The sequence below is a fragment of the Nerophis ophidion genome, linkage group LG09 (genome assembly GCF_033978795.1).
Source record: "Nerophis ophidion isolate RoL-2023_Sa linkage group LG09, RoL_Noph_v1.0, whole genome shotgun sequence".
Taxonomy (NCBI): domain Eukaryota; kingdom Metazoa; phylum Chordata; class Actinopteri; order Syngnathiformes; family Syngnathidae; genus Nerophis; species Nerophis ophidion.
In genome coordinates this window covers 20,998,182-21,022,597 of record NC_084619.1, presented here as the reverse complement: position 1 = coordinate 21,022,597, position 24,416 = coordinate 20,998,182, and the positions used below count along the sequence as shown (strand labels likewise).

Below are 24,416 nucleotides of genomic sequence, written 5' to 3'. Positions count from 1 at the left end.
CATTGCAGTTTTATCGCAAATTAAGAGCAATATTTTTAAAATTTTGTTAAAATACATTTGCGACTAATGGGGTGTTTTGCATCATGAGCCTTAACTCTTGTAAAATCTCATCTCGGGAGACTACACTTTGATGTCAATAGATGACCAAGGAAGCAGGTCATCGTTCAAAAGGCAACATCCTCACTGCTCCCTTGACACTTGTTTGGGCATGTGGGTCTCTCCACGCTTGCAGGTCGGCCTCTATTGTCGGTAGAGGCCACACGGGAAGTCCCAGTGCGGCAATGCCTCCTAGCTTGCTCCTCCCCCTCCCTACCGGGCGACCGATCGAAGACTCACGGCGACCTAATTTTGTGCAGGCAAACATGTGGGTCTCTCCACGCGAGATGGCCCTGTGAGACATCCAACCGATCGGAAGCCAGACCAAGATGACCCATCATGGGCGCCCCGTCGGTTTGTTGTTTAGGTGACCTCTGAATGCGAAAAAAGTTCTTCCTTCATGCTTTTGCAAAAGACTTAAATACCGAAACGTCTCAAATGTTTTAGCGATATTTGAGATGTTTTTTGAAATATAGGCGTTTCCATTACCAGTCGAGATTTAGGTTTGCATTTCTAGGTGTAATGCAAATGCAGCTACTCACTGCAGACTTTGAGGGCAAACAAATCAATTTTATTTAAAACGCACATTTAAAGTTTACCACAGGGGTAGCCAAAGTGCTGTACAATGGACAGGTTAAAAGATAATACGAGGACCGAGCAAACAACACAACACAAAGAATATGATAAAAAAATAAATAAAACATAAAAACAGGTTCACAGCAGGTGTATAATGGGGCGCCATTGCAGGATGGATATCACTCAGTGTTAAAAGCCAAGGAATAAAAGTATGTCATTAAGAGAGATTTAAAAACAGGAAGAGAGGAGGCTTGTCTAACACTCAGAGGTAGGTCGTTCCAGAGCTTGGGAGGAGCAGCAGCGAAAGCTCTGTCACCTCTAAGCTTCAGCCTTGTGTCAAGGACCGTCAGTAGCAGCTGATTGGCTGATCTTAGGGATCGAATGGGGCAGTAAGGCTGAAGGAGGCCGGAGAGATATGTTGGCGCGAGGTTGTTTAGACATTCAAAAACAAATAGGAGTTTAAAATTGATTCGATAACGCACAGGGAGCCAGTGAAGGGACGCTAATATAGGGGTGATGTGCTCACGTCTGCGGGTCTGTGTTAGCAGATGAGCAGCAGAGTTCTGGACGAGCTGCAGGCGGGCGAGGGAGGCCTGGCTAATGCCTACATACAGGGCATTGCAGTAGTCTAAACGATTCGAGATATAATAAAACATCACTTTCCATGCAAGGTCTGCTGTCATTAGGATTCCGATTGCTGGAATGTTAATACATTCCCATTTAGGTGAATAATTAATTATAATCCTCACAAAGAAATGGAGCGGGAGTGTAGGGTGACGCAAGTCTTTTCGTGTCGTCCTCACCAGTTTCGGGTCCTAAATGGCTGTCAAAGTGTACCAACTTGTCGGATTACGTCTTTGTTCTACTATTCAGATGAGACAGTATGATCTACAATAAACTTACAGGGAGCAAGGAAGCAGCAGACCACTCGATGTAAAGAGACACACGGAAGTGATCACGGTGCCGCAAAATTGTTTGTCTGCATTAAACAGTTATAAACAATAATATCACCAATATTTAGTTAATATTCAAATCAAAAAATGTAAATACAGTATTGTATGGCGTAGCTCCCATTGGCTCCGCTGATAGCTGACTTTTATTTACATTTAGTTAACATTTATAATGCATTAAAATAAAAAATCCATCCGTTTTCATGTCTTTCATAATGATTGTGAATAGGCAGAAGTTCCAAAAAAATAGTACAGTTCCTCTATAAAACACTTTATTCCGTGTATTGAAATGTGGGCAATCTAACTAGTTTGGGCGTACAGCAACCAAGACATACAAAAACTGTGCAATATCTTGGCAAAAAATGTTGGCGGAATCTTTAAATCGTAAAAAAATTGAGATGTAAGAAAATCTAGGCACCACTGTACCTGAAGTCTTGAAATAATATCCATATAAATTCTGAACCCAAATGATCTCTATTGTGTCACGCTATCTTTACAGCTTTGTGTTATTCTAAAACCACAGAGGCACATGTTACAATGTCTTCTCCGGGCATTTGGACTGTACAAGCTGCAGACCAGGGGTGCCCAAAGTGGGGTCTGCCAAGTCATTTTGTTTTACCCCCCCAAGGGGCGGCTTTCCCAATCCGATATATATTCATATATGACCACTTTGAAGCTCGCAATCATTGATGACATGTCCGCAAGGCTAACTCGGCGGTACTCACTCACGATGCTGCTGTACGCTTAACATTGCTGTTTGGCCCGCGGCCCTTTGTCACATTTTCACTTTGGCCTCTGGGGCAAAAAAATTTAAAATTGGCACCCCTGCTGTAGACTTATGAGAAAACTACTACAGGCAGAAATGTGCAAGTCTGCACATCCATCATGTCCTTGGTTTACTTCTCAAAATGCATAGTTAGAAGGTTCATGGCAGGCTAATGTCAAATGAAGAGTGATGTTTTCAAAAATGGGACACAGCGCCAGATCACTACCGACTGAACTATAGATGCCGACCTGGGACACCCCCTCAGCCGTCTAGGCCAGCTGTGATTTACACTGGCACAGCATGAAGTGCTTCAGTTTGGCATGTTCATTTGCAACATTCCCACTTCTCACTGAAATGCCGCCATGATTTATGGCTTTGACTACGCGCTGACACATCCTGCTAAAAAAGAAGTGTCAACAAACTAGTTGGAACTGAACCTTCTTCACCTCAGAGTGTTTTGTGTTTGTCTGCTTGGAGTCCTACCTTGGAGCGGCAAGTGTCGTGTTGGAGGGAATTTTAGATTTCCATTTTGGAGACAGGCTGATTCTCGATATCCGCACAGCCTGTGGCAATCAGAATGAGACAAGACTGGAATAAAAACAAATCAACTACAAAAGGTTACATTGTTTTGGCACTTGGTGTAGGTTCATAAAAGTTTGTATTTTTGCCACATATTGATCACATTTTAAAAAAAATTAAATAAATAAAAATAAATAAAAAATGGTGTTCAGTGGATCTCTTGGGGTCAGTAGATGGAGGGGAGTTAAATTGGTGCTCAGACGAAAGAAAAACAATTTTGATTAAAAATGCACTAATTTATGACAATACACTGGATATAGTTTTATTAGTTCTCATTAATTGCAGTAAATTTTGAATTAATTGCTGGATTATTAGGAGTTCAAATGAATGTTTTGACCCAATTAAAAAGTATATTTGACAAGCTCGTGGGGGGGACTCAAAGCCTCTGGCTTAAGTTTTATTTAGAAAGTTATTTAAAGTTACAGTATGTTCCAATCAGGGATTTATGCTGCTGATCCTGATACCGATCATTCATGAGTGAGATTGGCTAATACATGTTATTGGTATTAACTATAAATTTTTTAATTCATTTATAGTGAGTGCTATCTATAGTTTAACAATATTAAAATATAAAAAAAAAAATATTATTATTATTTTCTTTTATTACATACAATTGTTTGATTAAAAACAATCAACAGTACACACCAACTTAAAATAAAAGCAAAAACTACTACCGGTATCTACTAATTTAAATCATTTTGGTTTTGCCCTCAGTCATCCAGGGAATTAATCAGAGTTTAAAAATAAATAATAAATGGGTTGTACTTGTATAGCGATTTTCTACCTTCAAGGTACTCAAAGCGCTTTGACACTGCTTCCACATTTACCTATTCACACACACATTCACACACTGATGGAGGGAGCTGCCATGCAAGGCGCTAACCAGCACCCATCAGGAGCAAGGGTGAAGTGTCTTGCTCAGGACACAACGGACATGACGAGGCTGGTACTAGGTGGGGATTGAACCAGGGACCCTCGGGTTGCGCACGGCCACTCACCCACTGCGCCAGATAAATAGATTAATGAATATGGCTACCGTTAAATTATTTTGAGAGACTACATATATTGATCAAACCACTTTATTGATTACATACTAATACTAACCACCAATTTATGGATCAATCTGCCCTTTTCTGTGTCACGTACTTGCTGCGACAATGCTGACACAGTTATCCTCTCTAGCTCCCATTTCTGTACTTGTTTATAGTTGCTTACTTTTTGCTGGAATGTGACTGCAATTCTCAAAACATTACCAAACACTTATTTCTTGGTGTTTAAAGCTAACTGAGCAAATAGCTTGCTCTTGGTGTGTATCAAATTTAGCCTCCAGAGGGGATCAGCATTAATTGGTGATGCCAATCAAGTGCTTTTACGTAAAAAAAAATTAAAAAATCAACCAATACTGATAGCTGGCCAATCGTTCGGCACATCCGGAGTCATAGCACACAAACAGACATGTGCATGTCTGCTGTAGTCCAGTTCTGTCTGCACCTCCTGTTTCTCTCGGAGGTCGACAGCTCCAGTGGGGTGGTTGAAGCGTAATAGGGTTCTGCTCCCGAGCTGTATGATGGCACCTGAAGGTAAAGGTGGGACGCATTAGAGAGTTGCAAATCACTAAGCTACCTGCAAGCTCAAAGTATTTGGAATAAATAATTCAGGCCTTACTAAGACAGGTGCAGCAATTAAAGATTTGAGGCTCTTCACAAGATCTGGCACAGATGATAGAGTGTCAGAACATTATCCATAATGCATGAAAAGCTACAACTTGGCCGATGGAAACATTCCTGTCAATGTTTCAAAGAAGTAAAAACTTGCTAGTATTAAAACAGCACTTACATTTCAGTGATGGGCAAGATACTTGGAAAATGTAAGCTACTACTATCTATATGAATGACATTTGTAAAGTTACAAAGGACTTAAAGTTAGTATTTGCAGATGATACAACTGCTTTTTGTTCAGGAGAGAACACCGAAGATAATTAAAACAATAACAGAAGAAATAAACAAATTAAAAAGATGGTTGGACAAAAACAGGCTCTTTGAATCTCAGTAAAATAATGCTATTTGGTAACAAGTAGAAGAGAAAGTCAAACAAATACAGATTGAGTAAATATTGAAATGGTAAAATAAATCACATTTTCGGGTGTACTACCGTAACAGATCAAATTAATTGGTAATCTCAAGTAAAAAACATACAAAATAAAGTAGCAAGAAACATAATAATGAATAAAGAAAAACATGTTCTAGACCAAAAATCACTTAATATTTTCAACTGCCCACTAGTGTTACCATATCGGAGTTATTGTCTACAAATATGGGGAAACAACTACAAATGTGCGCTTCACTCACTAAATGTTACAAAAAAGATCAATTAGAATACATAATGTTGGTTATAGAGAAGATATAAACACTTTATTTATTAAATCACAATTATTGAAATTTAACGATTTGGTGCATCGCCAAACAGCTAAAATGATGTACAAAGAAAACTATAACAAGGAGTACAACAATTGAACCAAAAATGTACAACAATTATTCTCAACAAAAGAGAAATATAACCTTAGGAGGAAAAATCTTTAAAACATGTGTATGGACGTACAACACTAAAACCTTTAGTATATCAGTATGTGGAATTAAATTATGGAAAATATTAACCAAAGAAATCAAACAAAGCACCAATATGATTCAGTTTAAGAGACTGTTTAAACAAGTGTTCACAAAGTACACACAACAAGAATTATGAACATCTTAAACCCTTTGTTTCCTTTTTTTATTGAGACAAAGAATATTTATGTTTTTAATATTTGTTTGTTTACAATGGTATATTGTTATTTATTTGTTCACTGTTCTGTTACAGAGAACAAGGAAATTGGATAAAAAAATTTTTTTTTTTTTTTTTTAGTGTTTCGTTTAATATAATGTATTGTATTTTTATGTTTAATGGATCTTAAGGTCTGCAATAAAGAAGATTGATTTTATGGTATGAAAAGGGGTAGGATTAAATAAGCTCTGCTTCTTCCTTCTTTTCGGACGTGCTGTAATGAAACAACTGGAAATATATGATGCATTACATTGTGTTGTATGCATGTTCGAAATAAACTGAAACTGAACTGAACAAGTTACTCCCAATCAAATGTATCTAAGCTACAGGTGAAGCTATTCCCACAGAATTATCGCTACACAGCTAAAGTAGCTTGCTACTTTAACACTACATGATATATATAAATAGATATCTTAACTGAATGTATAACTTTACACCAAAAAAGGCAGAAAATAAATGCTCAATTTGTTTTTTCCATTAAAGTAAACAAACTGGAAACATGCCCACTGTCTGGCTTTTTAACATTTAAATTGCAAAGTAGTGGTATCTTGTAGAAAATTAAGTGGGAAACACTGGGAACAAATAACATTAAAAGGCAGTCAAACAACAATAATAATAATATTAACAAATAAACACCAAAATATATACTCTATTGGAATTGAGACTTTTGGCAATAACCTGGCCAAAGAAAAAGTGCAAAACATGTGTTCCTTGAAACAGACTAATAAACTCTTGACATAAACATAAATCTATAAAGAGGAAACAATCTGTAATCCAATGTAACTTTTATACCAGTATTAACTAGACCGCATGGAGTAATCAGTATAGCCACTTTCCACTGACCTCCCTCCTCCCTGAGTGGTTTGCTCTCACAGCTATGCAGTCAAGATAGCCAGAACAAAATAAAGTTTATAAAATGTAAGAATCAAACAAATGTGTCGGAATAAAAGTACCCGTAAATGGCATATTGATGCACCCTGGAAGAAACAACCATTTTAACAAGATTCTCGCTTCATGTGTTTTTTGCCACTGCTGCGGACGTGTTTTGATATTGCTTTTGAGGTTTTAAAGCATCATGACCCGCTTTATCCTGCTTCTGATTGGCCTGCCGTAATGTTTTGCCTTGACATTACTCAATCGTGACTCATCATACGTAAACCAACCCGTCATGGGAGTTTCTACATATTCCTCCACCCCAGGTTCCCAGGAGGGGAAAAACACTAATGGATGGATGGATTTGCCCGTAACTTTCTCTCTTTGTAGCTCATAGCTTTTATGGACACTATGCCACTAAAAAAAAGCTAAGCTATATGAATCGCTACCGGTTCAAAAAAAAGACTGCGACCGGGAATTGTGGTTAGGCTTTGTAGCGTTGCTACTTGTAGTTCATTACTACCCCCTATCCCAACCTTTGCTACATTTTCACAATGGTGTAATAGATAAGACTTCCTCTAAAAGCAATTTCCAAAATGATTGGCAGTGCCCTAAACCACGGAATGATCTACAACAGAAAATGGCCGGAGAAGGCTTGATAATTTTCAGAAAGTGATAGACTTGAAGTGATATGAGGGCTTATAGATCAAACTCATGCAGTCACATCCAGATTTTTTCTCAAGGCTTCCTCTGCAATCTCCACCTCCCGGCTGTCGACAGTAAATTCTAATCTTGCAACTACAAATGACTTAGACGAGTGACAAAGCACCTGCGAGGGCAGCCAGTATGGATTACAGCTGCTTTTAGGGAGAAAATGACTACCATTTGTCCAAGAAAATGCCTTCAGATACAGCGGTTTGTGAAGGGGATATTGGATCCGCTGAAATGGTTATAAAAGAAGGCTAGCATAGCTTCTGAAATTGGTGTGCGGTTATCGCTCAAAAAGCAAAGCCCTGTGTAGGAGGAAGCAATAAGCCTGAAGGTTCCAAGCCCCTGCAAGCAAGGTTGGAAGCTTCAACTCCGCTTGGCTCAGTCCTTTGAAAGGGTCACACTCTGGCCCCACTTGAAACCTGTGGGCCCTAATCAAATTCATCTGCCAATTAAAAACATGGGCCTAGGGCTTTGTCAAGAGCCTTTCACTCTTCAGCATGTTTATGAAGAGAAACAGCATCTGCCTTGTGAAGAGCTGTGTTCAGAACTCACTCATGCCAAGAGGGTGATGCTTGCACGGGAGCAAAAGAACATGGATTTCTTTGGCAGATTGGGCTTGCTTAAGTCAATGAATGGAATTGGAGAACCTTGCATTCCTTTCTCTTGCATCCGTGAGAGAATATTAAGGCGAGCTTACCCTGAGTCAGCTGACAGGGATGAGTTACTACAGTGCGATTGACTGCACACGCTGCACCCTCTTGAGGGATGAGAGTCACAATCCCAGCGTGGTTCTCAAACACACAGCCGAGCTTGGGTTTGCCAACTGCTGCAATACAACAGACGTGCAGAAAAATGTTGTTCATCTCCAATCAAGCCACAGGCAATATGTTGTAGTAACCCTTACTCACCAACATCCAGACCACATGATGCTTTGTTAGGGTTCACCAGGGTTTTGCCTTCCTGCAGAGGTGATTAATCAGGAGACAATATGTTTGGTATTGTTCTACTGCAATTATGAACAGCGATATACCGTAGCTGGTGGTTAATTTGAAAAAAAAAAAAATGCAGACTGAATGTGTGACGTGTTACAAGGAAATACTCCATTCACCTTCAAATAAAAGAGACTGATGCCGGTGCTTAGCAAGTCCTCATCAATGCCAATCAGATGTGGTAGCTGGCAGTCCAAAACTACTGCACTACCTTCCTTCTTCACAGCCACCGCCTCCTCCTGTGGGACATAAGAGATTATTCTGAGAAGGACAGAAAGTCTCTAGATAGCCTGTAGCGGAAATGGCACACAATAATAATGAAAAAAAAAGCTGACAGACATTTAATGACAACCAGCAGAAAACTAAATTCTTTATGGCTGCTCTTCGTAGCCTGAAGGCCAAAGCAGAATAGCCCTGTTCCAGCCATGTGTTGCCATGAAGCAGTGGAGTGGCTGACGGCAATAAATCATTCAGATTACCGTGGTGAGAGTCAAACTGTACATCGTGTTCACCAAAGCGAAAAAAGAGCACCACAAGCTGCCTCCACACAATGGCTTGTATAACATGCGCTATTGCCATCATTGGTACATAACCATCAAGACTGACTATTGCCATTAACATTATCAATGTGCATCATGACACTTATTACACTATTTTGCACAAAAAATAAAAAAGTGCTGTAGGGAAAGTAAAACAAGCTAAATAATTCAGTGAAACTTACAAAATCAAAATGCCTCTTAAGTTGTACAATTGGGTTTTTCAAAACTTAGTTTAAGGAAAAAATAAATGATAAAAAAAACAAACATTCATGTTAAATGGGTAAAGAGGACCTTGATTTTTTTTTTCTTCGATTTATAAATGTTGTAATACATGTGTTAAACAATCCCAATTTGTCAAAACATACGGTCCATGCATTTGTGTGAGCTTTCTTGCAGTTTTGAATGCCTCGGTTCACAAGATGTGGCAGTCCGGCTGCAAGACCATGATCCCCCTCTGCTTCAGGCATTGATTGATTGAAACTTTTATTAGTAGATTGCACAGTTCAGTACATATTCCGTACAATGACCACTAAATGGTAACACCCGAATAAGTTTTTCAACTTGTTTAAGTCAGGGTCCACGTAATCAATTCATGGTAGTAAGGAAACAAAACAAAAGACACGTAAAAAGTATTTTCATGTAACTTTGGCATGCGCATAACATTGACGTGTGACATCCAGTCATAAAAACCTTTTCTCTGCAGTCTGAATGAATCCGATCATGTGCAGGTGTACTTAATGTTGTGACTGTTTATGAAGATTATGCGAGAGAGTCCATAGAAAAAAAATAGCGACGATCTCCAGATATATTTAAGCTGTACAATTTCAAAAGATAAATGGTACTTTTGAAGAGGGTGAGGCGTGGTTGTCTTTGCAATCTGGGAATGCCTCAATAATTGAACTTACAAATAAATAAAAACAGTCCAAGATCCTTGTGTGGAGCTCAGCAAACTACAAACCCGGTTTCCATATGAGTTGGGAAATTGTGTTTGATGTAAATATAAACTGAATACAATGATTTGCAAATCATTTTCAACCCATATTCAGTTGAATATGCTACAAAGTGACTGGAGTAAAATTTACACCAAAGCGTATCCAATATAACCTGACTCTCGCCAGATCCTTATAGTTCACTGAGCTCCACACAAGAATCTGGGCTCGAGGGCAATGCAAACTCCTTCAAGATAGCAAAAAATAATGAACCAGTCAGGATCGCTGAGCCGGATTTCATAGATGTGACATAGCATCGAAGCGACTGTTTGGATCAAACAACAATGGCGGCACGTAGCGAGGAGTCGTGTGCGGACATTGATTCTGCTATTGCAACGGTTTTGTCAAATCCATCGAATATTAATTCTTCAAAAGATTGACAACGGTTTTGAAGGCATTAACTTTTCGCTCAGTCGTTGTCCAAAATGGCTGGTGTTCTGTTTTGGATTTCTCAGCGTCGCTCTCATCAGCGTCACAGCTTGATTTCGATGCAAGTGGTTGAAGTAGCACATCATTCAAGATAACGGACATGTGGTTTATCCAATCACATACAGTACATGGATTTTTTATTCAAGGCCCCGCCTTCTGAAATACATCTATTGAGAAGTCCAAGATCCTTGTGTGGAGGTCAGCAAAATACAAATCCAGTTTCCATATGAGTTGGGAAATTGTGTTTGATGTAAATATAAACGGAATGCAATGATTAGCAAATCATTTTCAACCCATATTCAATTGAATGCACTACAAAGGAAAGATATTTGATGTTCAAACTGCCAAACTTTTTTTTCTTATTTTTTGCAAAAAAACTTTAGAATTTGATGCCAGCAACACGTGACAAAGAAGTTGGGAAAGGTGGCAATAAATACTGATAAAGTTGAGGAATGCTCATCAAACACTTATTTGGAACATCCCACAGGTGTGCAGGCTAATTGGGAACAGGTGGGTGCCATGATTGGGTATTTAAAGTAGCTTCCATGAAATGCTAAGTAATTTACAAACAAGGATGGAGTGAGGGTCACCACTTTGTAAGCAAATTGTCAAACAGTTTTAGAACATTTTTCAACGAGCTATTGCAAGGAATTTAGGGATTTTACCATCTACAGTCAGTAAAATCATCAAAAAGTTCAGAGAATCTGGAAAAAGCACTGCACGTAAGAGATATTACGGACTTTTGATCCCTCAGGCGGTACTGCACAAAAACCGACACCAGAGTATAAATGATATCACTACAAGGGCTCAGGAACACTTCATAAAACCACTGTCAGTAACTACAGTTGGTTGCTAGATCTGTAAGTGCAAGTTAAAACTCTACTATGCAAAGCCAAACCCATTTATCAACAATATCCTGAAACGCCGCCGGCTGGGCTGTGCTCGAGCTCACCTAAGATGGACTGATGCAAAGTGGAAAGGTGTTCTGTGGTCTGACGAGTCCACATTTCAAATTATATTTGGAAACAGAGGACATGGTGTCCTCCAGAACAAAGAGGAAAATAACCATTCGGATTGTTATAGGCGCGTAGTTCAAAAGCCAGCATCTGTGATGGTATGGGGGTGTATTAGTGCCCAAGGCATGGGTAACTTACACATCTCAAAGGTCCCTACAGGTTTTGAAGCAACATATACTGTCATCCAAGCAACGTTATCATGGACGCCCCTGCTTATTTCAACAAGACAAGTGTTACAACAGCGTGGCTTCGTAAAAAAAAAAAAAGTGCGGGTACTTTCCTGGCCCGCCTGCTGTCCAGACCTGTTTCCCATCAAAAATGTGTGGCGCATTATGAAGCGTAAAATACGACAGCGGAGACCCCGGACTGTTGAACGACTGAAGCTCTACATAAAACAAAAATGGGAAATAATTCCACTTTCAAAGCTTCAACAATCAGTTTCCTCAGTTCCCAAACGTTTAGTGTTGTTAAAAGAAAAGGTGATGTAACACAGTGGTGAACATGCCCTTTCCCAACTACTTTGGCACGTGTTGCAGCCATGAAATTCTAAGTTAATTATTATTTGCAAAAATAAAATTTAAAAAGTTTATGGAGTTTGAACATCAAATATGTTGTATTTGTAGTGCATTCAATTGAATATGGGTTGAAAAGGATTTGCAAATCATTGTATTCCGTTTATATTTACATCTAACACAATTTCCCAACTCATATGGAAACGGGGTTTGTACAAGGATTTGGCGAGAGTCAGGTCATATCTAATACATATCTAGACCAGCAGGAAATGTTTGAATGCAGATTAAAAAAAAATAAATCATAGGTCCCCTTTAATGTACACTTTAAGAGCATATATAGTCGTTTGAGTCACTTTGCTAAAGCAAAATGAAAAACAAAGAATGTGCCATAATTTTAGGTCCTCTGTTGCCCTCTGTGTTTTAAAATTTTGATGATTTTTATTTACTGTTTTATTTGGTTTCACCCTTAAAATAGTTTTTAATCATATTTATTTTATATGTATTTTTATTTTTTGTTTTTTTATCAGTCACTGGTGTAGCTCAGGATTGTATTTGATGTTTTTAATATTGTTGTGCAGCACTTTGGAAACATTTTGTTGTTTAAATGTGCTACACAGATAAAAATGCATTGGATATTCCGTACAATTGACCACTAAATGGTAACACTCGAATAAGTTTTTCCACTTGTTTAATTCGGGGTCCACGTAAATCAATTCATGGTCAGAGCACAGTGACCTAAGCCTTAAAGACAAGAAAAATGTACTCCAGTCAAGTGTTCAGGGCCAATAACCTCCCTCCAGAGCTATGGAAAAAGCAACAAGTGCTCCTAGCAGCTAGTGGACTAATGCTTTACATTGCCATGCACGATTAGTTGTGAAAAGATTGTGCTCTTGATTCACACATGTATGCAATCCTATTTCTAAACATGGACAATTGTCCACGGTCTGCACTATGAACAAATGCTCCCAATCACCTTGTCCCTCAAACAAGAATGCTGCTTGAGTGCTCGTCTGTCCGCTAAGAGTCTGAGTCTGCAACCAGACGTGATGTTCGTACAACAAAAAAGGTATCAAAATACAGCACTTTTGATTTTTGGTAAATCAGTACCAATCCCTAGCTATATCCACCAAAAAGTATGCAAAGTTCCTGCTACTTGCTTTACTTGGACACTTTGAATGTTTTGGGGGTTTTTTCCCCCAGTTTGATGGAACATTTTGTGGGGGAAAAAAAATATCCAAGAAACAGGATTTCAATTCTCAGCTCAAACAAGAAATTTGATTTCAATGCTCAGCCTCCGCAAAAAATTGTTATTCACATTTTTGTCGGAATGGTTACAAACTTACATTAACTAGAAAATGGTGCACAACTTTTCATAAACTAGTTCCCGCCTACTTTAGCTGTGTATTTTTGGACAGTGACAAAAGATGTATGATTGAAGAAATGCCCCAATGGAGGAGGAGAAGTATCAGCCTAAGCCCGTTAAAATATTTACAGACTTCATTAAGACGCTGGGCAAAGCCAAACCAATTTTTGCACAGTGTCACATTCTTCAGCAATCGGGAACAGAAGAGAGGCTCTCACATTCTCTTCACATTCGGGCATGTGGCAGTGAAAGCTGATCTTGACCCTGCAGTCAGTCAGTCAGTGTGCTATGCTGACCAAAGAAAAAACACCTAAGATCTGCTATTCATTAGAAGATACAGCTGGTGAACATACTGTAATTCTTGTTGGCTTGGAGAGTATTTAGGCTTCAATTAAATGCTATCATATGTAGTTTGGCATTTTCTACCGCTCTTTAAACACAGCACTAGGTTACAAATATGTATTTAGAATAAAATAAATACTTTATTGATCCCTGGGGGAAATTCAGTACCACAGTTCGCTCACAATAGACAATAATAATAAATAGTTTATAACATATAATATATGAATAGTATAACTATATTCTACATTTTGTGGGTTCTTCCGAGGATGTTGTAGTCGTAATGATTTGTGCAGTCCTTTGAGACATTTGTGATTTGGGGCTATATAAATAAACATTGATTGATTGATTGACATATATTCTACATTTAAGTGCAGTCAAGGAACATATGCATTATACAGTCTGATGGCTGTCTGTATGAAGGATCTCCTGTCTCGTTCCGTGTTGCATTTAGGGAGTCTGAGCCTTCCACTGAACGTGCTCATTCTCTCCGCAAGGTCCGAGTGTAGTGGGTAGGAGGTGTTGTCCATAATGGCTAGGAGTTTTGCTAGACTTCTCCTCTCTGACACCACCACCAGATTTGTAAATCAACTTCCAGCCAACACCCACACACGTCTTGAGTTCCCAATGATTTCTACAACTGTTATTGTTTGTGATAGAGTGATTGGAGTACATACTTGTGGTCACAAAAAACTTTCATGAAGTTTAATTATTTTATGAATTTATTATGGGTCTACTGAAAATGTGACCAAATCTGCTGGGTCAAAAGTATACATACATTAATGTTCATATTTGGTTACATGTCTCTTGGCAGGTTTCACTGCAATAAGGCGCTTTCCTCTAGCTTCCGGCAAGCATCTGGTTGAATATTTGACCAATTCTCTTAAAATTGGTGCAGTTCAGCTAAATTTGTTGATTTTCTGACATGGACTTGTTTTTTCAGCATTGTCCACACTATCACCACCATACTTGACGGTAAGCATGGTGTTCCTGGGATTAAAGACCTCACCTTTTCTCTTCCAAACATATAGCTGGGTATTGTGGCCAAACCCTTTTCTCTTCCAAACATAGCTGGGTATTGTGGCCAAAAAGCTCAATTTATGTTTCCTCTGACCACAGAACTTTTCTCCAGAAGGACTTCTTTGTCTATGTGCTGTCAGATTAAACAAAAATTGAGCTGTTAGGCAACAATACCCAGCAATATGTTTGGAGAAGAAAAGGTAAGGTCTTTAAACCCAGGAACACCATCCTACAGTCCAAGAATGGTGGTGGTAGTATTATGCTCTGGGTCTGTTTTGCTGACAATGGAACTAAAGCTTTAAATGGGACAATGAAAAAGGATGATTACCTCCAAATTCTTCAGGACAACCTAAAATCCTCAGCCCGGAGGTTGGGTCTTGGGCGCAGTTAGGTGTTCCAACAGGACAATGACCCCAAACACACGTCAAAAGTGGTAAAGGAATAGCTAAATCGGGCTAAAATTAAGGTTTTAGAATTGCCTCCCAAAGTCCTGACTTTAACGAGTGGACAATGCTGAAGAAAGAACTCCATGTCAGAAAACCAACAAATTTAGCTGAACTGCACCAAATTTGTCATGAGGAGTGGTCAAAAGTTTGACCAGAAGCAACCCAGAAGCTTGTGGATGGCTACCAAAAGAGCCTTATTGCAGTGAAGCTTGCCTAGGGACATGTAACCAAATATTTACATTGCTGTATCTATACTTTTGACACAGCAGATTTGCTCACATTTTCAGTAGACCCATAAATTCATAAAAGAATCAAACTTCATGAATGTTTTTTGAGACCAACAAGTATGTGCTCCAATAACTATCACAAAAAGACTATTGTAGAAATTATTGGAAACTCAAGACAGCCATGACATGATATTACTCACACACACTTCCTGGCTCGTATTTTCTTTTACAGTTTCATTCTAGTAAGAGGCTACTCTACAATCCATTCCATGATTACTTTCCCATATGCCATGAACCCAACCTAAGAGGCTGCTAAATAACTCTGCATTGTAAACCCACTTTAAATATAGACTGAAAATATAAACAAGCTTTTTAGTCAGACTGTCTTTAATAGGCTCAAGCTGAAATTTCATCAAGTTTTTAATGGTGAAGTGTGACAAGTGTGTGTTCAAATGATGAAGTATATCTGACAGACGTATGGGGATGCTGTCAATGTAAAACATTGGAGCAGAACATTTAAAAAACACAACTTTCCATACGTTGATACAAATTGTCTAATGGTGTGTGAAGATGCAGCTGGTTAATCATCTTTTTTTTTAAAGTTAAACAGCAACTCCACCTCTGTTGTCTGCATTCCACAACAAAATCCCACCTAGTTTTCACCCACACAACATGCAAATGAACCTTGAGACAAATGTCAAATTTATCAAGTGCTTTTAGTTTTGGCATCACCATAGCACTTGCTGGTCACTAGCACGAACATGACACGAACCACCCTAATTGTTATAAAGCACACTGTTTTTATTAATCATGCCTCACTGATTCGAGTATTTGGCGAGCGCCGTTTTGTCCTACTATTTTTGGCGGTGCTTGAACTCACCCCAGTTTCTAAGACGGGTTTTATGCCACTTTTTCCCTCTCATTTTGTCCACCAAACTTTTAACGTTGTGCATGAATGCACAAAGGTGAGTTTTGTTGATGTTATTGACTTGTGTGGAGTGCTAATCAGACATATTTGGTCACTGCATGACTGCAAGCTAATCGATGCTAACATGCTATTTAGGCTATCTGTATGTACATATTGCATCATTATGCCTCCTTTGTAGCTATATTGGAGCTCATTTGGTTTCCTTTAAGTCATCTTAATTCAGTTTATATCTCATGACACACTATGTAAAATGGCTTTTATTTTTTTGCGGCTCCAAACATATTTGTTTTTGTATTTTTGGTCCAATATGGCTCTTTCAACATTTTAGGTTGCCGACCCCTGCACTATATAAATTAATTTAGCTGCTGATGTATACGGTAACATACTGCATCATTCCCAGTTGTATTATTTTTTTTAACTAGAATTATTAGTATTATTCCAGTTGTATCAACTCTTCATAATCTACCTAATGTACCGTTAACATCTAGTTACTTTCCGTTGTAACCTGGTTCTACTTACTTAAAATGTAATCAGCACATGTTTCTTTTAGGATATTTTACGTCGGGGCGATACTACAAATGAGGGTCTTGATCAAATACCAAGTAGTTACAGAGGCAGTATTGGCCATACTAGTGATGACACTTAAAATGTTGAAGAGCATTGATTGATTAGATTGTTATAATCACAATTTTAATAGACAAAAACACAGGATGGCGATGTCAATTCGGTATTTTCCTTCTATTAAATATGTACAAATGTTTAATACAAAAAAATTCAACGTCAATAGCGGAACATTTTAAGAAAAGTAAAAACTTATCCAACCATAACCAACTATTGGCTCGCATTTCTCAAGTTTGTAAACAATAAAAACAACGTTTTTGTGATTAGAAAATCATCTCTGCAGTAGTAGTGACCATTAACACTATACTTCGTGTCATTTCTGGTGATATTGGTTTACATTCAAGAGTTCCTCCTTGGCGGTTAGCTATGATTTCTGCATCTTCCTATGCTGTGTAGTGTAGCATTTTCGTTATCCCTTGTCTAGTGACAATTGTGAGGTCCGTAAAAAAAATATAAAATCACGGCCACCACTAGAATGTGTCAACATGCATTAAAGCAGGGGTGTCAAACTAGTTTTAGATCGGGGGCCAAATGGAGAAAAATATACTCCGAAGTGGGCTGGACTGGTAAAATCACAGCACAATAACTAAAGACAACTTCAGATTGTTTTCCCTTTTCAAATGTATTTTTTTTTTTTTAACATTTAGATGTTGTGGTTAATAGTATTCTATTTGTTATTTATACTTTCTGAATACATTAAGTGATAATGTTAGTCAACTCATTGGTGTTAATTTTCAATCAAGATGAAAAAAAAAGATATCAAAGTGTACTTACGGAATGGTATTTATGTAGTTTGCTAATTTTCCTTGACTGGTGCACAAACGTGGTTTATTTATGTATTTATTTTTTTACATATGTAGCATAGTCTACAAAGATACAAAGAATTGCTATTGCGACATCTAGTGGACACATTTAGAACAGCAGTTTCTTTGATTGAAAAATTTCAGCTAATTTTTGTACTTTGCAAATTCATCCCGCGCGCTGGATAAGACCTGTTCGCGGGCCGTACGTTTGACACCCCTGCATTAAAGGCTTTATAGCCAAATGTATAATCATTTTATAACGTCTATATTGGGGAGCCCAATTAGGAACCCATTATGTACCAAATTCAACCATCCATTTTCTACCGCTCGTCCCTTATGGGGTCCAAATCCCAGTCAGTCCACCTTAAAATCAGAGACTCTGTCCAAAATAACGGAAAGAGGAAAAACATGTTAAATGTTCAATGAATTGTATAATCCAGTGCTAATCATCGGATAATAAATCAACATATACTTTTAATGACAGGCACGATTCACAGAGTATGAGCCTACAGTAACGAAATGGTGACATTTGGGAGGTTGGGCACATTCAGCAGAGGAAAATTGTTCAGCACTCATTGTTATGCCAACGTTTTCCTTGGTTGTTGAATGCACACAGCCTCAGAAGCAATATTGGGTTGCAACTTGCAAGAGGGCATGTCAGTTTGCTTTCTCTTTGCCAGACTTCCAAACACTGTAACACTCTCACCTGAGGAGTATTTCAACAACTCAGCTTTTGGGTGCCGTTTGAATCTTAATATATGCAAAGTTATGTTTCATGCCAGGCTGACTCTCTGCCTGACTACTCAGCATTGCCAACATGTCTGGCTGTTTATTGGCGCTGCAGCAACACCAACTGGTGAGTTGGCTCAACTGCAAGCACAAGAGTCTAAACTGCTGCAGCAAAGATTTGAAGGAAGCAGTTATTGTAGTACGACAAAAACATGATGGCAGACATTAAGGTTTATCATAAAATCCAACCATTTATCAATAACTGTGCAAGACCTATTTACTCATGGGTTAGGATAACTATTTGAAAGAGACCGGCTATAAAGGTTTACAGTCTGATAACATCTATAACAAAATGATTGCTGCATCTATAAAGTTAAGTTAAAGTACCAATGACAGTAGGTGTGGCAAAATTATTCTCTGCATATGACCTATGTTATGTTTCCATCTTCTAACTTTCTCATTGAAAGGCACAGATGAGGAATTGGTTACCTGGAAATAGGGATTGGTAACAGTATTCAACATCAGCCTGTGTTCATTTGCTAATGTTAAAAAAGTACAAATATGTTGATAACCTGAGCTGTGCTGCTAAGTTATATGTTCTTACGTCTGAGTCTCATTTGTACACATACATATCTACATACATGTAAATACACATAATCACATGCATAAATAAAGTAGACTTTGCATGCTGTTGCAATACCAGGATGTTGGATGGCAGTAGTGTATTGACTACGGCCTGTTGCCTTAACCAGGAAGTAGTCTGTGCCAGTCTTTTTTGTTGAGACCTACAAAGTGTTAAAAACTGGGTACCGTAAAATTGCTAATCAGTAGCATGTCTATGGCAAATACAAAGTAAGTTAGCATAAAGCTTGTGCATTTTGAAAAGTGGAGCTTTACTGTATCTTTAAGTGTGTTCTTGTTTCATCGGCATGAATATTTGTAACATTATCCATAGAGGCGTGGGGCCGGGTTCGCTCTGACTGTTGAGAGTCTACAACTAGCCGTGATGTCACGTCAAAAGGTTTTGAAATATGCCACGGTTTGATTTTACGTGAATCGGTTCCCAGTAGTACCGACGGACTTTGGTTGATACTCCAGTTGTCCCAATGTCAATATTTTGGTACCGGTAGAAAAAATTGTATTTCGATACTTTTCAAAATAAAAGGGGACAACAAAATAATATTGGCTTTATTTTAACAGAACATCTTATGACACATTTAATGTATTTTTGTTTCTTATTTCAATCAAATAAGCATTGTGAGAACATAAGATAGTGAACAAATAAGCATTTTATTAGAACATAAGATGGTGAACATTCTACACAACTACTCTTTTTAGTAGCAAGTTAGCAAACAAAGGCTCCTAGTTTAGCTGCTGACATATGCAGTAACATTCTGCTATTTCCAATTCTATTGTTTTGTCAAAATTATGAGGGGACAAGTGGTAGAAAATGCATTATTAATCTACTTGTTCATTTACTGTTAAAATCTACTTACTCCCTCTTTCAACATGTTCGATCTACACTTCTGTTGAAATGTAACAAACCCTTCTGTTTGGATGATTGACAGTTTTAGGTGACACATTTTGGCATTACTACAATACCAAAAAGTTAGAATATACATTAAGTTCCCCTGTGTCCGCGGACGTATTTCCACACTTTAAAAACAAATTTAAAAAAAGACAAAAAGATTTTGGGATCATAAAAAATATCGATGTAATCTTCGTAGCGCCTCGATACATCCCTTGTACCTGGGTATTGTTATAGTCTAAGTACAGAGATCCACCCATTTGTTTACATTCAGGAGTATTATATTGTTAGGGGTTAGCCATTGTATCCTACAGTGATGTATGTTTAGCTATTCTTTTTCCTGCAGGGATGATACTTGTAAGAAACGTTGCAATGATTAGTGATTTAGAAGTAGCTAAAACTCCTGCAGACGGACAGTAGCCGCTAGATGGCAAGCCATGTTTTAAAGCACCTCTTGAAGAACGGCGCTTCAGTGTTTATAGCTTCACAATCATTTTTAAGCCAAAATGGGTCCATTCTGCCGTTTATGGTTTCAAACCTTTTCTGCTTGTAAGTATGCCGTACGTGTGCATTACCAACCATGCTTCTGCTCTAACACGTCGTGTAAAAATAAAACTATTTTCAGAGGCAGTGTAGTCCGTTTTTAATTCGTTAGTAACCCGGTGCTTTATTAGGACTGGTACGGGTGGTAATAAAGTACCCTAGGTTGTACGGTTTACCAGTGTAGTACCACAACACTAATGAATCATATTTAGTACTGTATCACCTAGGGCTGGGCGATATGGCCTTTTTTTAATATCTCAATATTTTTAGGCCAAATCACGATACATATCTCGATATTTTGCCTTAGCCTTGAATGAACACTTGATGTATATAATCACACCAGTATGATTATTATTTGTCTACATTAAAACATTTGTTCATACTGCATTAATATACGCTCATTTCAAACGTTCATGCAGAGAGGGAAATCACAACTCAATCAATTGACCAAAACTGTATTTATTCAATAGTTATTAAGCAGTGGCACATACATTCATGCCATTTCAAAATAGAAAGTGCAAGATTTGTCAGACATTTTAAAAAAAGCTATGAGTTCACTTTTGTGCATGTATCTAAGATGACATATCAAAACACTAAATTAAAGTGCACTTTTTGTACAGAACACCACTACATTAGTTTAAAACAAATAAAGTGCACTTTTGTGCATGATGCCACAAGATATTCCAATAACTTTCAAATATGAGCTGCATTAATAGGAAATAAAATGGTGTGTCCTTCACTATGTGGTAGGTTACTGTGGACGTTATCTCCTGTTGACAATTTTTTTCATACGGCGTTGTGGAAATGGTTGGCTCTGCATTTTGTTGGTGTGGCACAGAATGGAGGTGTTGACATGCTGAGTAAGCACTCTTCGTTCTCTAGCGTTTGACTTTTCAAATGATGCTACATATTAGCAGTAATGCTACTTTTTGTAGAAACGCTTTTGCCCCACACTTGACAAATTACGCTTGTCTGTTCAACATGTTTTCGCTTGAAGCCAAACCACCACCAGACGATGGACCCCGTGCTGTTTTTCTTGGGAATTAATGCTTTAATTTGTTGCCAGATTCGCACTCTCTCTCATATTATCACTCGCACCACAGCTAACGTTACCCTTACCGCTACCTTTCTTCGGGTGTTAACGTATATAAGGTGCGCTTGTTTCTGTGAGAAGGAGAGACAACAAACATTGAGAAGAGCCTGTAGTGTAATGCCCGCAGCTAAAAGCAACTGCGTGAGAACATGTACTCAAATATCACGATAGCGAGTATAGATACATCGCCCAGCCCTAGTACCACCTCTAAAAAGTACCGGTCCAGCAGCCCCCGTCATGTCGCGTCGTCATTGGTTTTACGACCAGACGAGAATGCTTGGCAGTGCAAAATCAAGGAGTACTTAAAAAGCAGACAGTGTGGACACAAAAAAATGGACGCATTTTGGCTTAAAAACTAACGATAAAAGTGAAGCTACAACACTGAAAGGCCCTCAGGAAGAGGTGTTTTGAGACATAGCTAGCGGCTAAAGTCTAGCCGCAGTCTGCAGCGTTTCAGCGACTTCTAAATCACTAATCATCGCCTCAATAGGGACATCCATCCATCTTCTTCCGCTTATCCGAGGTCGGGTCACGGGGGCAGCAGCCTAAGCAGGGAAGCCCAGACTTCCCTCTCCCCAGCCACTTCGTCTAGCTCTTCCCGGGGGATCCCGAGGCGTTCCCAGGCCAGCCGGGAGACATAGTCTTCCCAACGTGTCCTGGGTCTTCCCCGTGGCCTCCTACCGGTTGGACGTGCCCTAAACACCTCCCTCGGGAGGCGTTCGGGTGGCATCCTGACCAGATGCCCGAACCACCTCATCTGGCTCCTCTCGATGTGAAGGAGCAGCGGCTTTACTTTGAGTTCCTCCCGGATGGCAGAGCTTCTCACCCTATCTCTAAGGGAGAGCCCCGCCACACGGCGGAGGAAACTAATTTCGGCCGCTTGTACCCGAGATCTTATCCTTTCGGTCATGACCCAAAGCTCATGACCATAGGTGAGGATGGGAACGTAGATCGACCGGTAAATTGAGAGCTTTGCCTTCCGGCTCAGCTCCTTCTTCACCACAACAGATCGGTACAACGTCCGCATTACTGAAGACGCCGCACCGATCCGCCTGTCGATCTCACGATCCACTCTTCCCCCACTCGTGAACAAGACTCCTAGGTACTTGAACTCCTCCACTTGGGGCAGGGTCTCCTCCCCAACCCGGAGATGGCACTCCACCCTTTTCCGGGAGAGAACCATGGACTCGGATTTGGAGGTGCTGATTCTCATTCCGGCCGCAAACCGATCCAGTGAGAGCTGAAGATCCCGGCCAGATGAAGCCAACAGGACCACATCGTCTGCAAAAAGCAGAGACCTGATCCCGCGGCCACCAAACCGGAACCCCTCAATGCCTTGACTGCGCCTAGAAATTCTGTCCATAAAAGTTATGAACAGAATAGGTGACAAAGGGCAAACTTGGCGGAGTCCAACCCTCACTGGAAACGTGTCCGACTTACTGCCAGCAATGCGGACCAAGCTCTGACACTGATCGTACAGGGATCGGACTGCCATAATAAGACAGTCCGATACCCCATACTCTCTGAGCACTCCCCACAGGACTTCCCGAGGGACACGGTCGAATGCCTTCTCCAAGTCCACAAAGCACATGTAGACTGGTTGGGCAAACTCCCATGCACCCTCAAGAACCCTGCCGAGAGTATAGAGCTGGTCCACAGTTCCACGACCAGGACGAAAACCACACTGTCCCTCCTGAATCCGAGGTTCGACTATCCGGCGTAGTCTCCTCTCCAGTACACCTGAATAAACCTTACCGGGAAGGCTGAGGAGCGTGATCCCACGATAGTTGGAACACACCCTTCGGTCCCCCTTCTTAAAGAGAGGGACCACCACCCCGGTCTGCCAATCCAGAGGTACCGCCCCCGATGTCCACGCGATGCTGCAGAGTCTTGTCAACCAAGACAGCCCCACCGCATCCAGAGCCTTAAGGAACTCCGGGCGGATCTCATCCACCCCTGGGGCCTTGCCACCGAGGAGCTTTTTAACTACCTCAGCAACCTCAGCCCCAGAAATAGGAGAGTCCACTACAGATTCCCCAGGCACTGCTTCCTCATAGGAAGACGTGTTGGTGGGATTGAGGAGATCTTCAAAGTATTCCTTCCACCTATCCACAACATCCGCAGTTGAGGTCAGCAGAACACCACCCCCACCATACACGGTGTTGACAGTGCACTGCTTCCCCTTCCTGAGGCGGCGGATGGTGGTCCAGAATCGCTTCGAAGCCATCCGGAAGTCATTTTCCATGGCTTCCCCAAACTCTTCCCATGTCCGAGTTTTTGCCTCTGTGACCGCTGAAGCTGCACACCGCTTGGCCTCTCGGTACCTGTCCACTGCCTCTGGAGTCCTATGAGCCAAAAGAACCCGGTAGGACTCCTTCAGCTTGACGGCATCCCTCACCGCTGGTGTCCACCAGCGGGTTCTAGGATTACCGCCACGACAAGCACCAACTACCTTGCGGCCACAGCTCCGATCAGCCGCCTCGACAATAGAGGTGCGGAACATGGTCCACTCGGACTCAATGTCCAGCACCTCCCTCGTGACATGTTCAAAGTTCCTCCGGAGGTGGGAATTGAAACTTTCTCTGACAGGAGACTCTGCCAGACGTTCCCAGCAAACCCTCACAATGCGTTTGGGCCTGCCAGGTCTGTCCGGCATCCTCCCCCACCATCGCAGCCAACTCACCACCAGGTGGTGATCGGTAGAAAGCTCCGCCCCTCTCTTTACCCGAGTGTCCAAAACATGAGACCGCAAATCCGATGACACAACTACAAAGTCGATCATGGAACTGCGGCCTAGGGTGTCCTGGTGCCAAGTGCACATATGGACACCCTTATGTTTGAACATGGTGTTTGTTATGGACAAACTGTGACGAGCACTGAAGTCCAATAACAAAACACCACTCGGGTTCAGATCCGGGCGACCATTCTTCC

At 40.1% G+C, this 24,416-nt stretch overlaps 1 protein-coding gene across 3 annotated transcripts in view; it reads right to left on the bottom strand.

Annotated features, from left to right (window-relative positions):
• The window catches only part of kif16bb (kinesin family member 16Bb), a 50,150-nt gene that overhangs the window by 4,800 nt on the left and 20,934 nt on the right, over positions 1 to 24,416 (bottom strand). For 2 of the 3 annotated variants that reach the window (XM_061910565.1, XM_061910567.1), the window contains exons 13-17: positions 8,480 to 8,599; positions 8,280 to 8,331; positions 8,069 to 8,197; positions 4,459 to 4,541; positions 2,872 to 2,951 (exon numbers count right to left, since the gene is read on the bottom strand). In XM_061910565.1, the coding sequence (XP_061766549.1) occupies positions 2,872 to 2,951; positions 4,459 to 4,541; positions 8,069 to 8,197; positions 8,280 to 8,331; positions 8,480 to 8,599 (464 nt within the window). The remainder of the gene's footprint in view (positions 1 to 2,871; positions 2,952 to 4,458; positions 4,542 to 8,068; positions 8,198 to 8,279; positions 8,332 to 8,479; positions 8,600 to 24,416) is intronic. The other variant, XM_061910566.1, reaches the window with a different exon arrangement.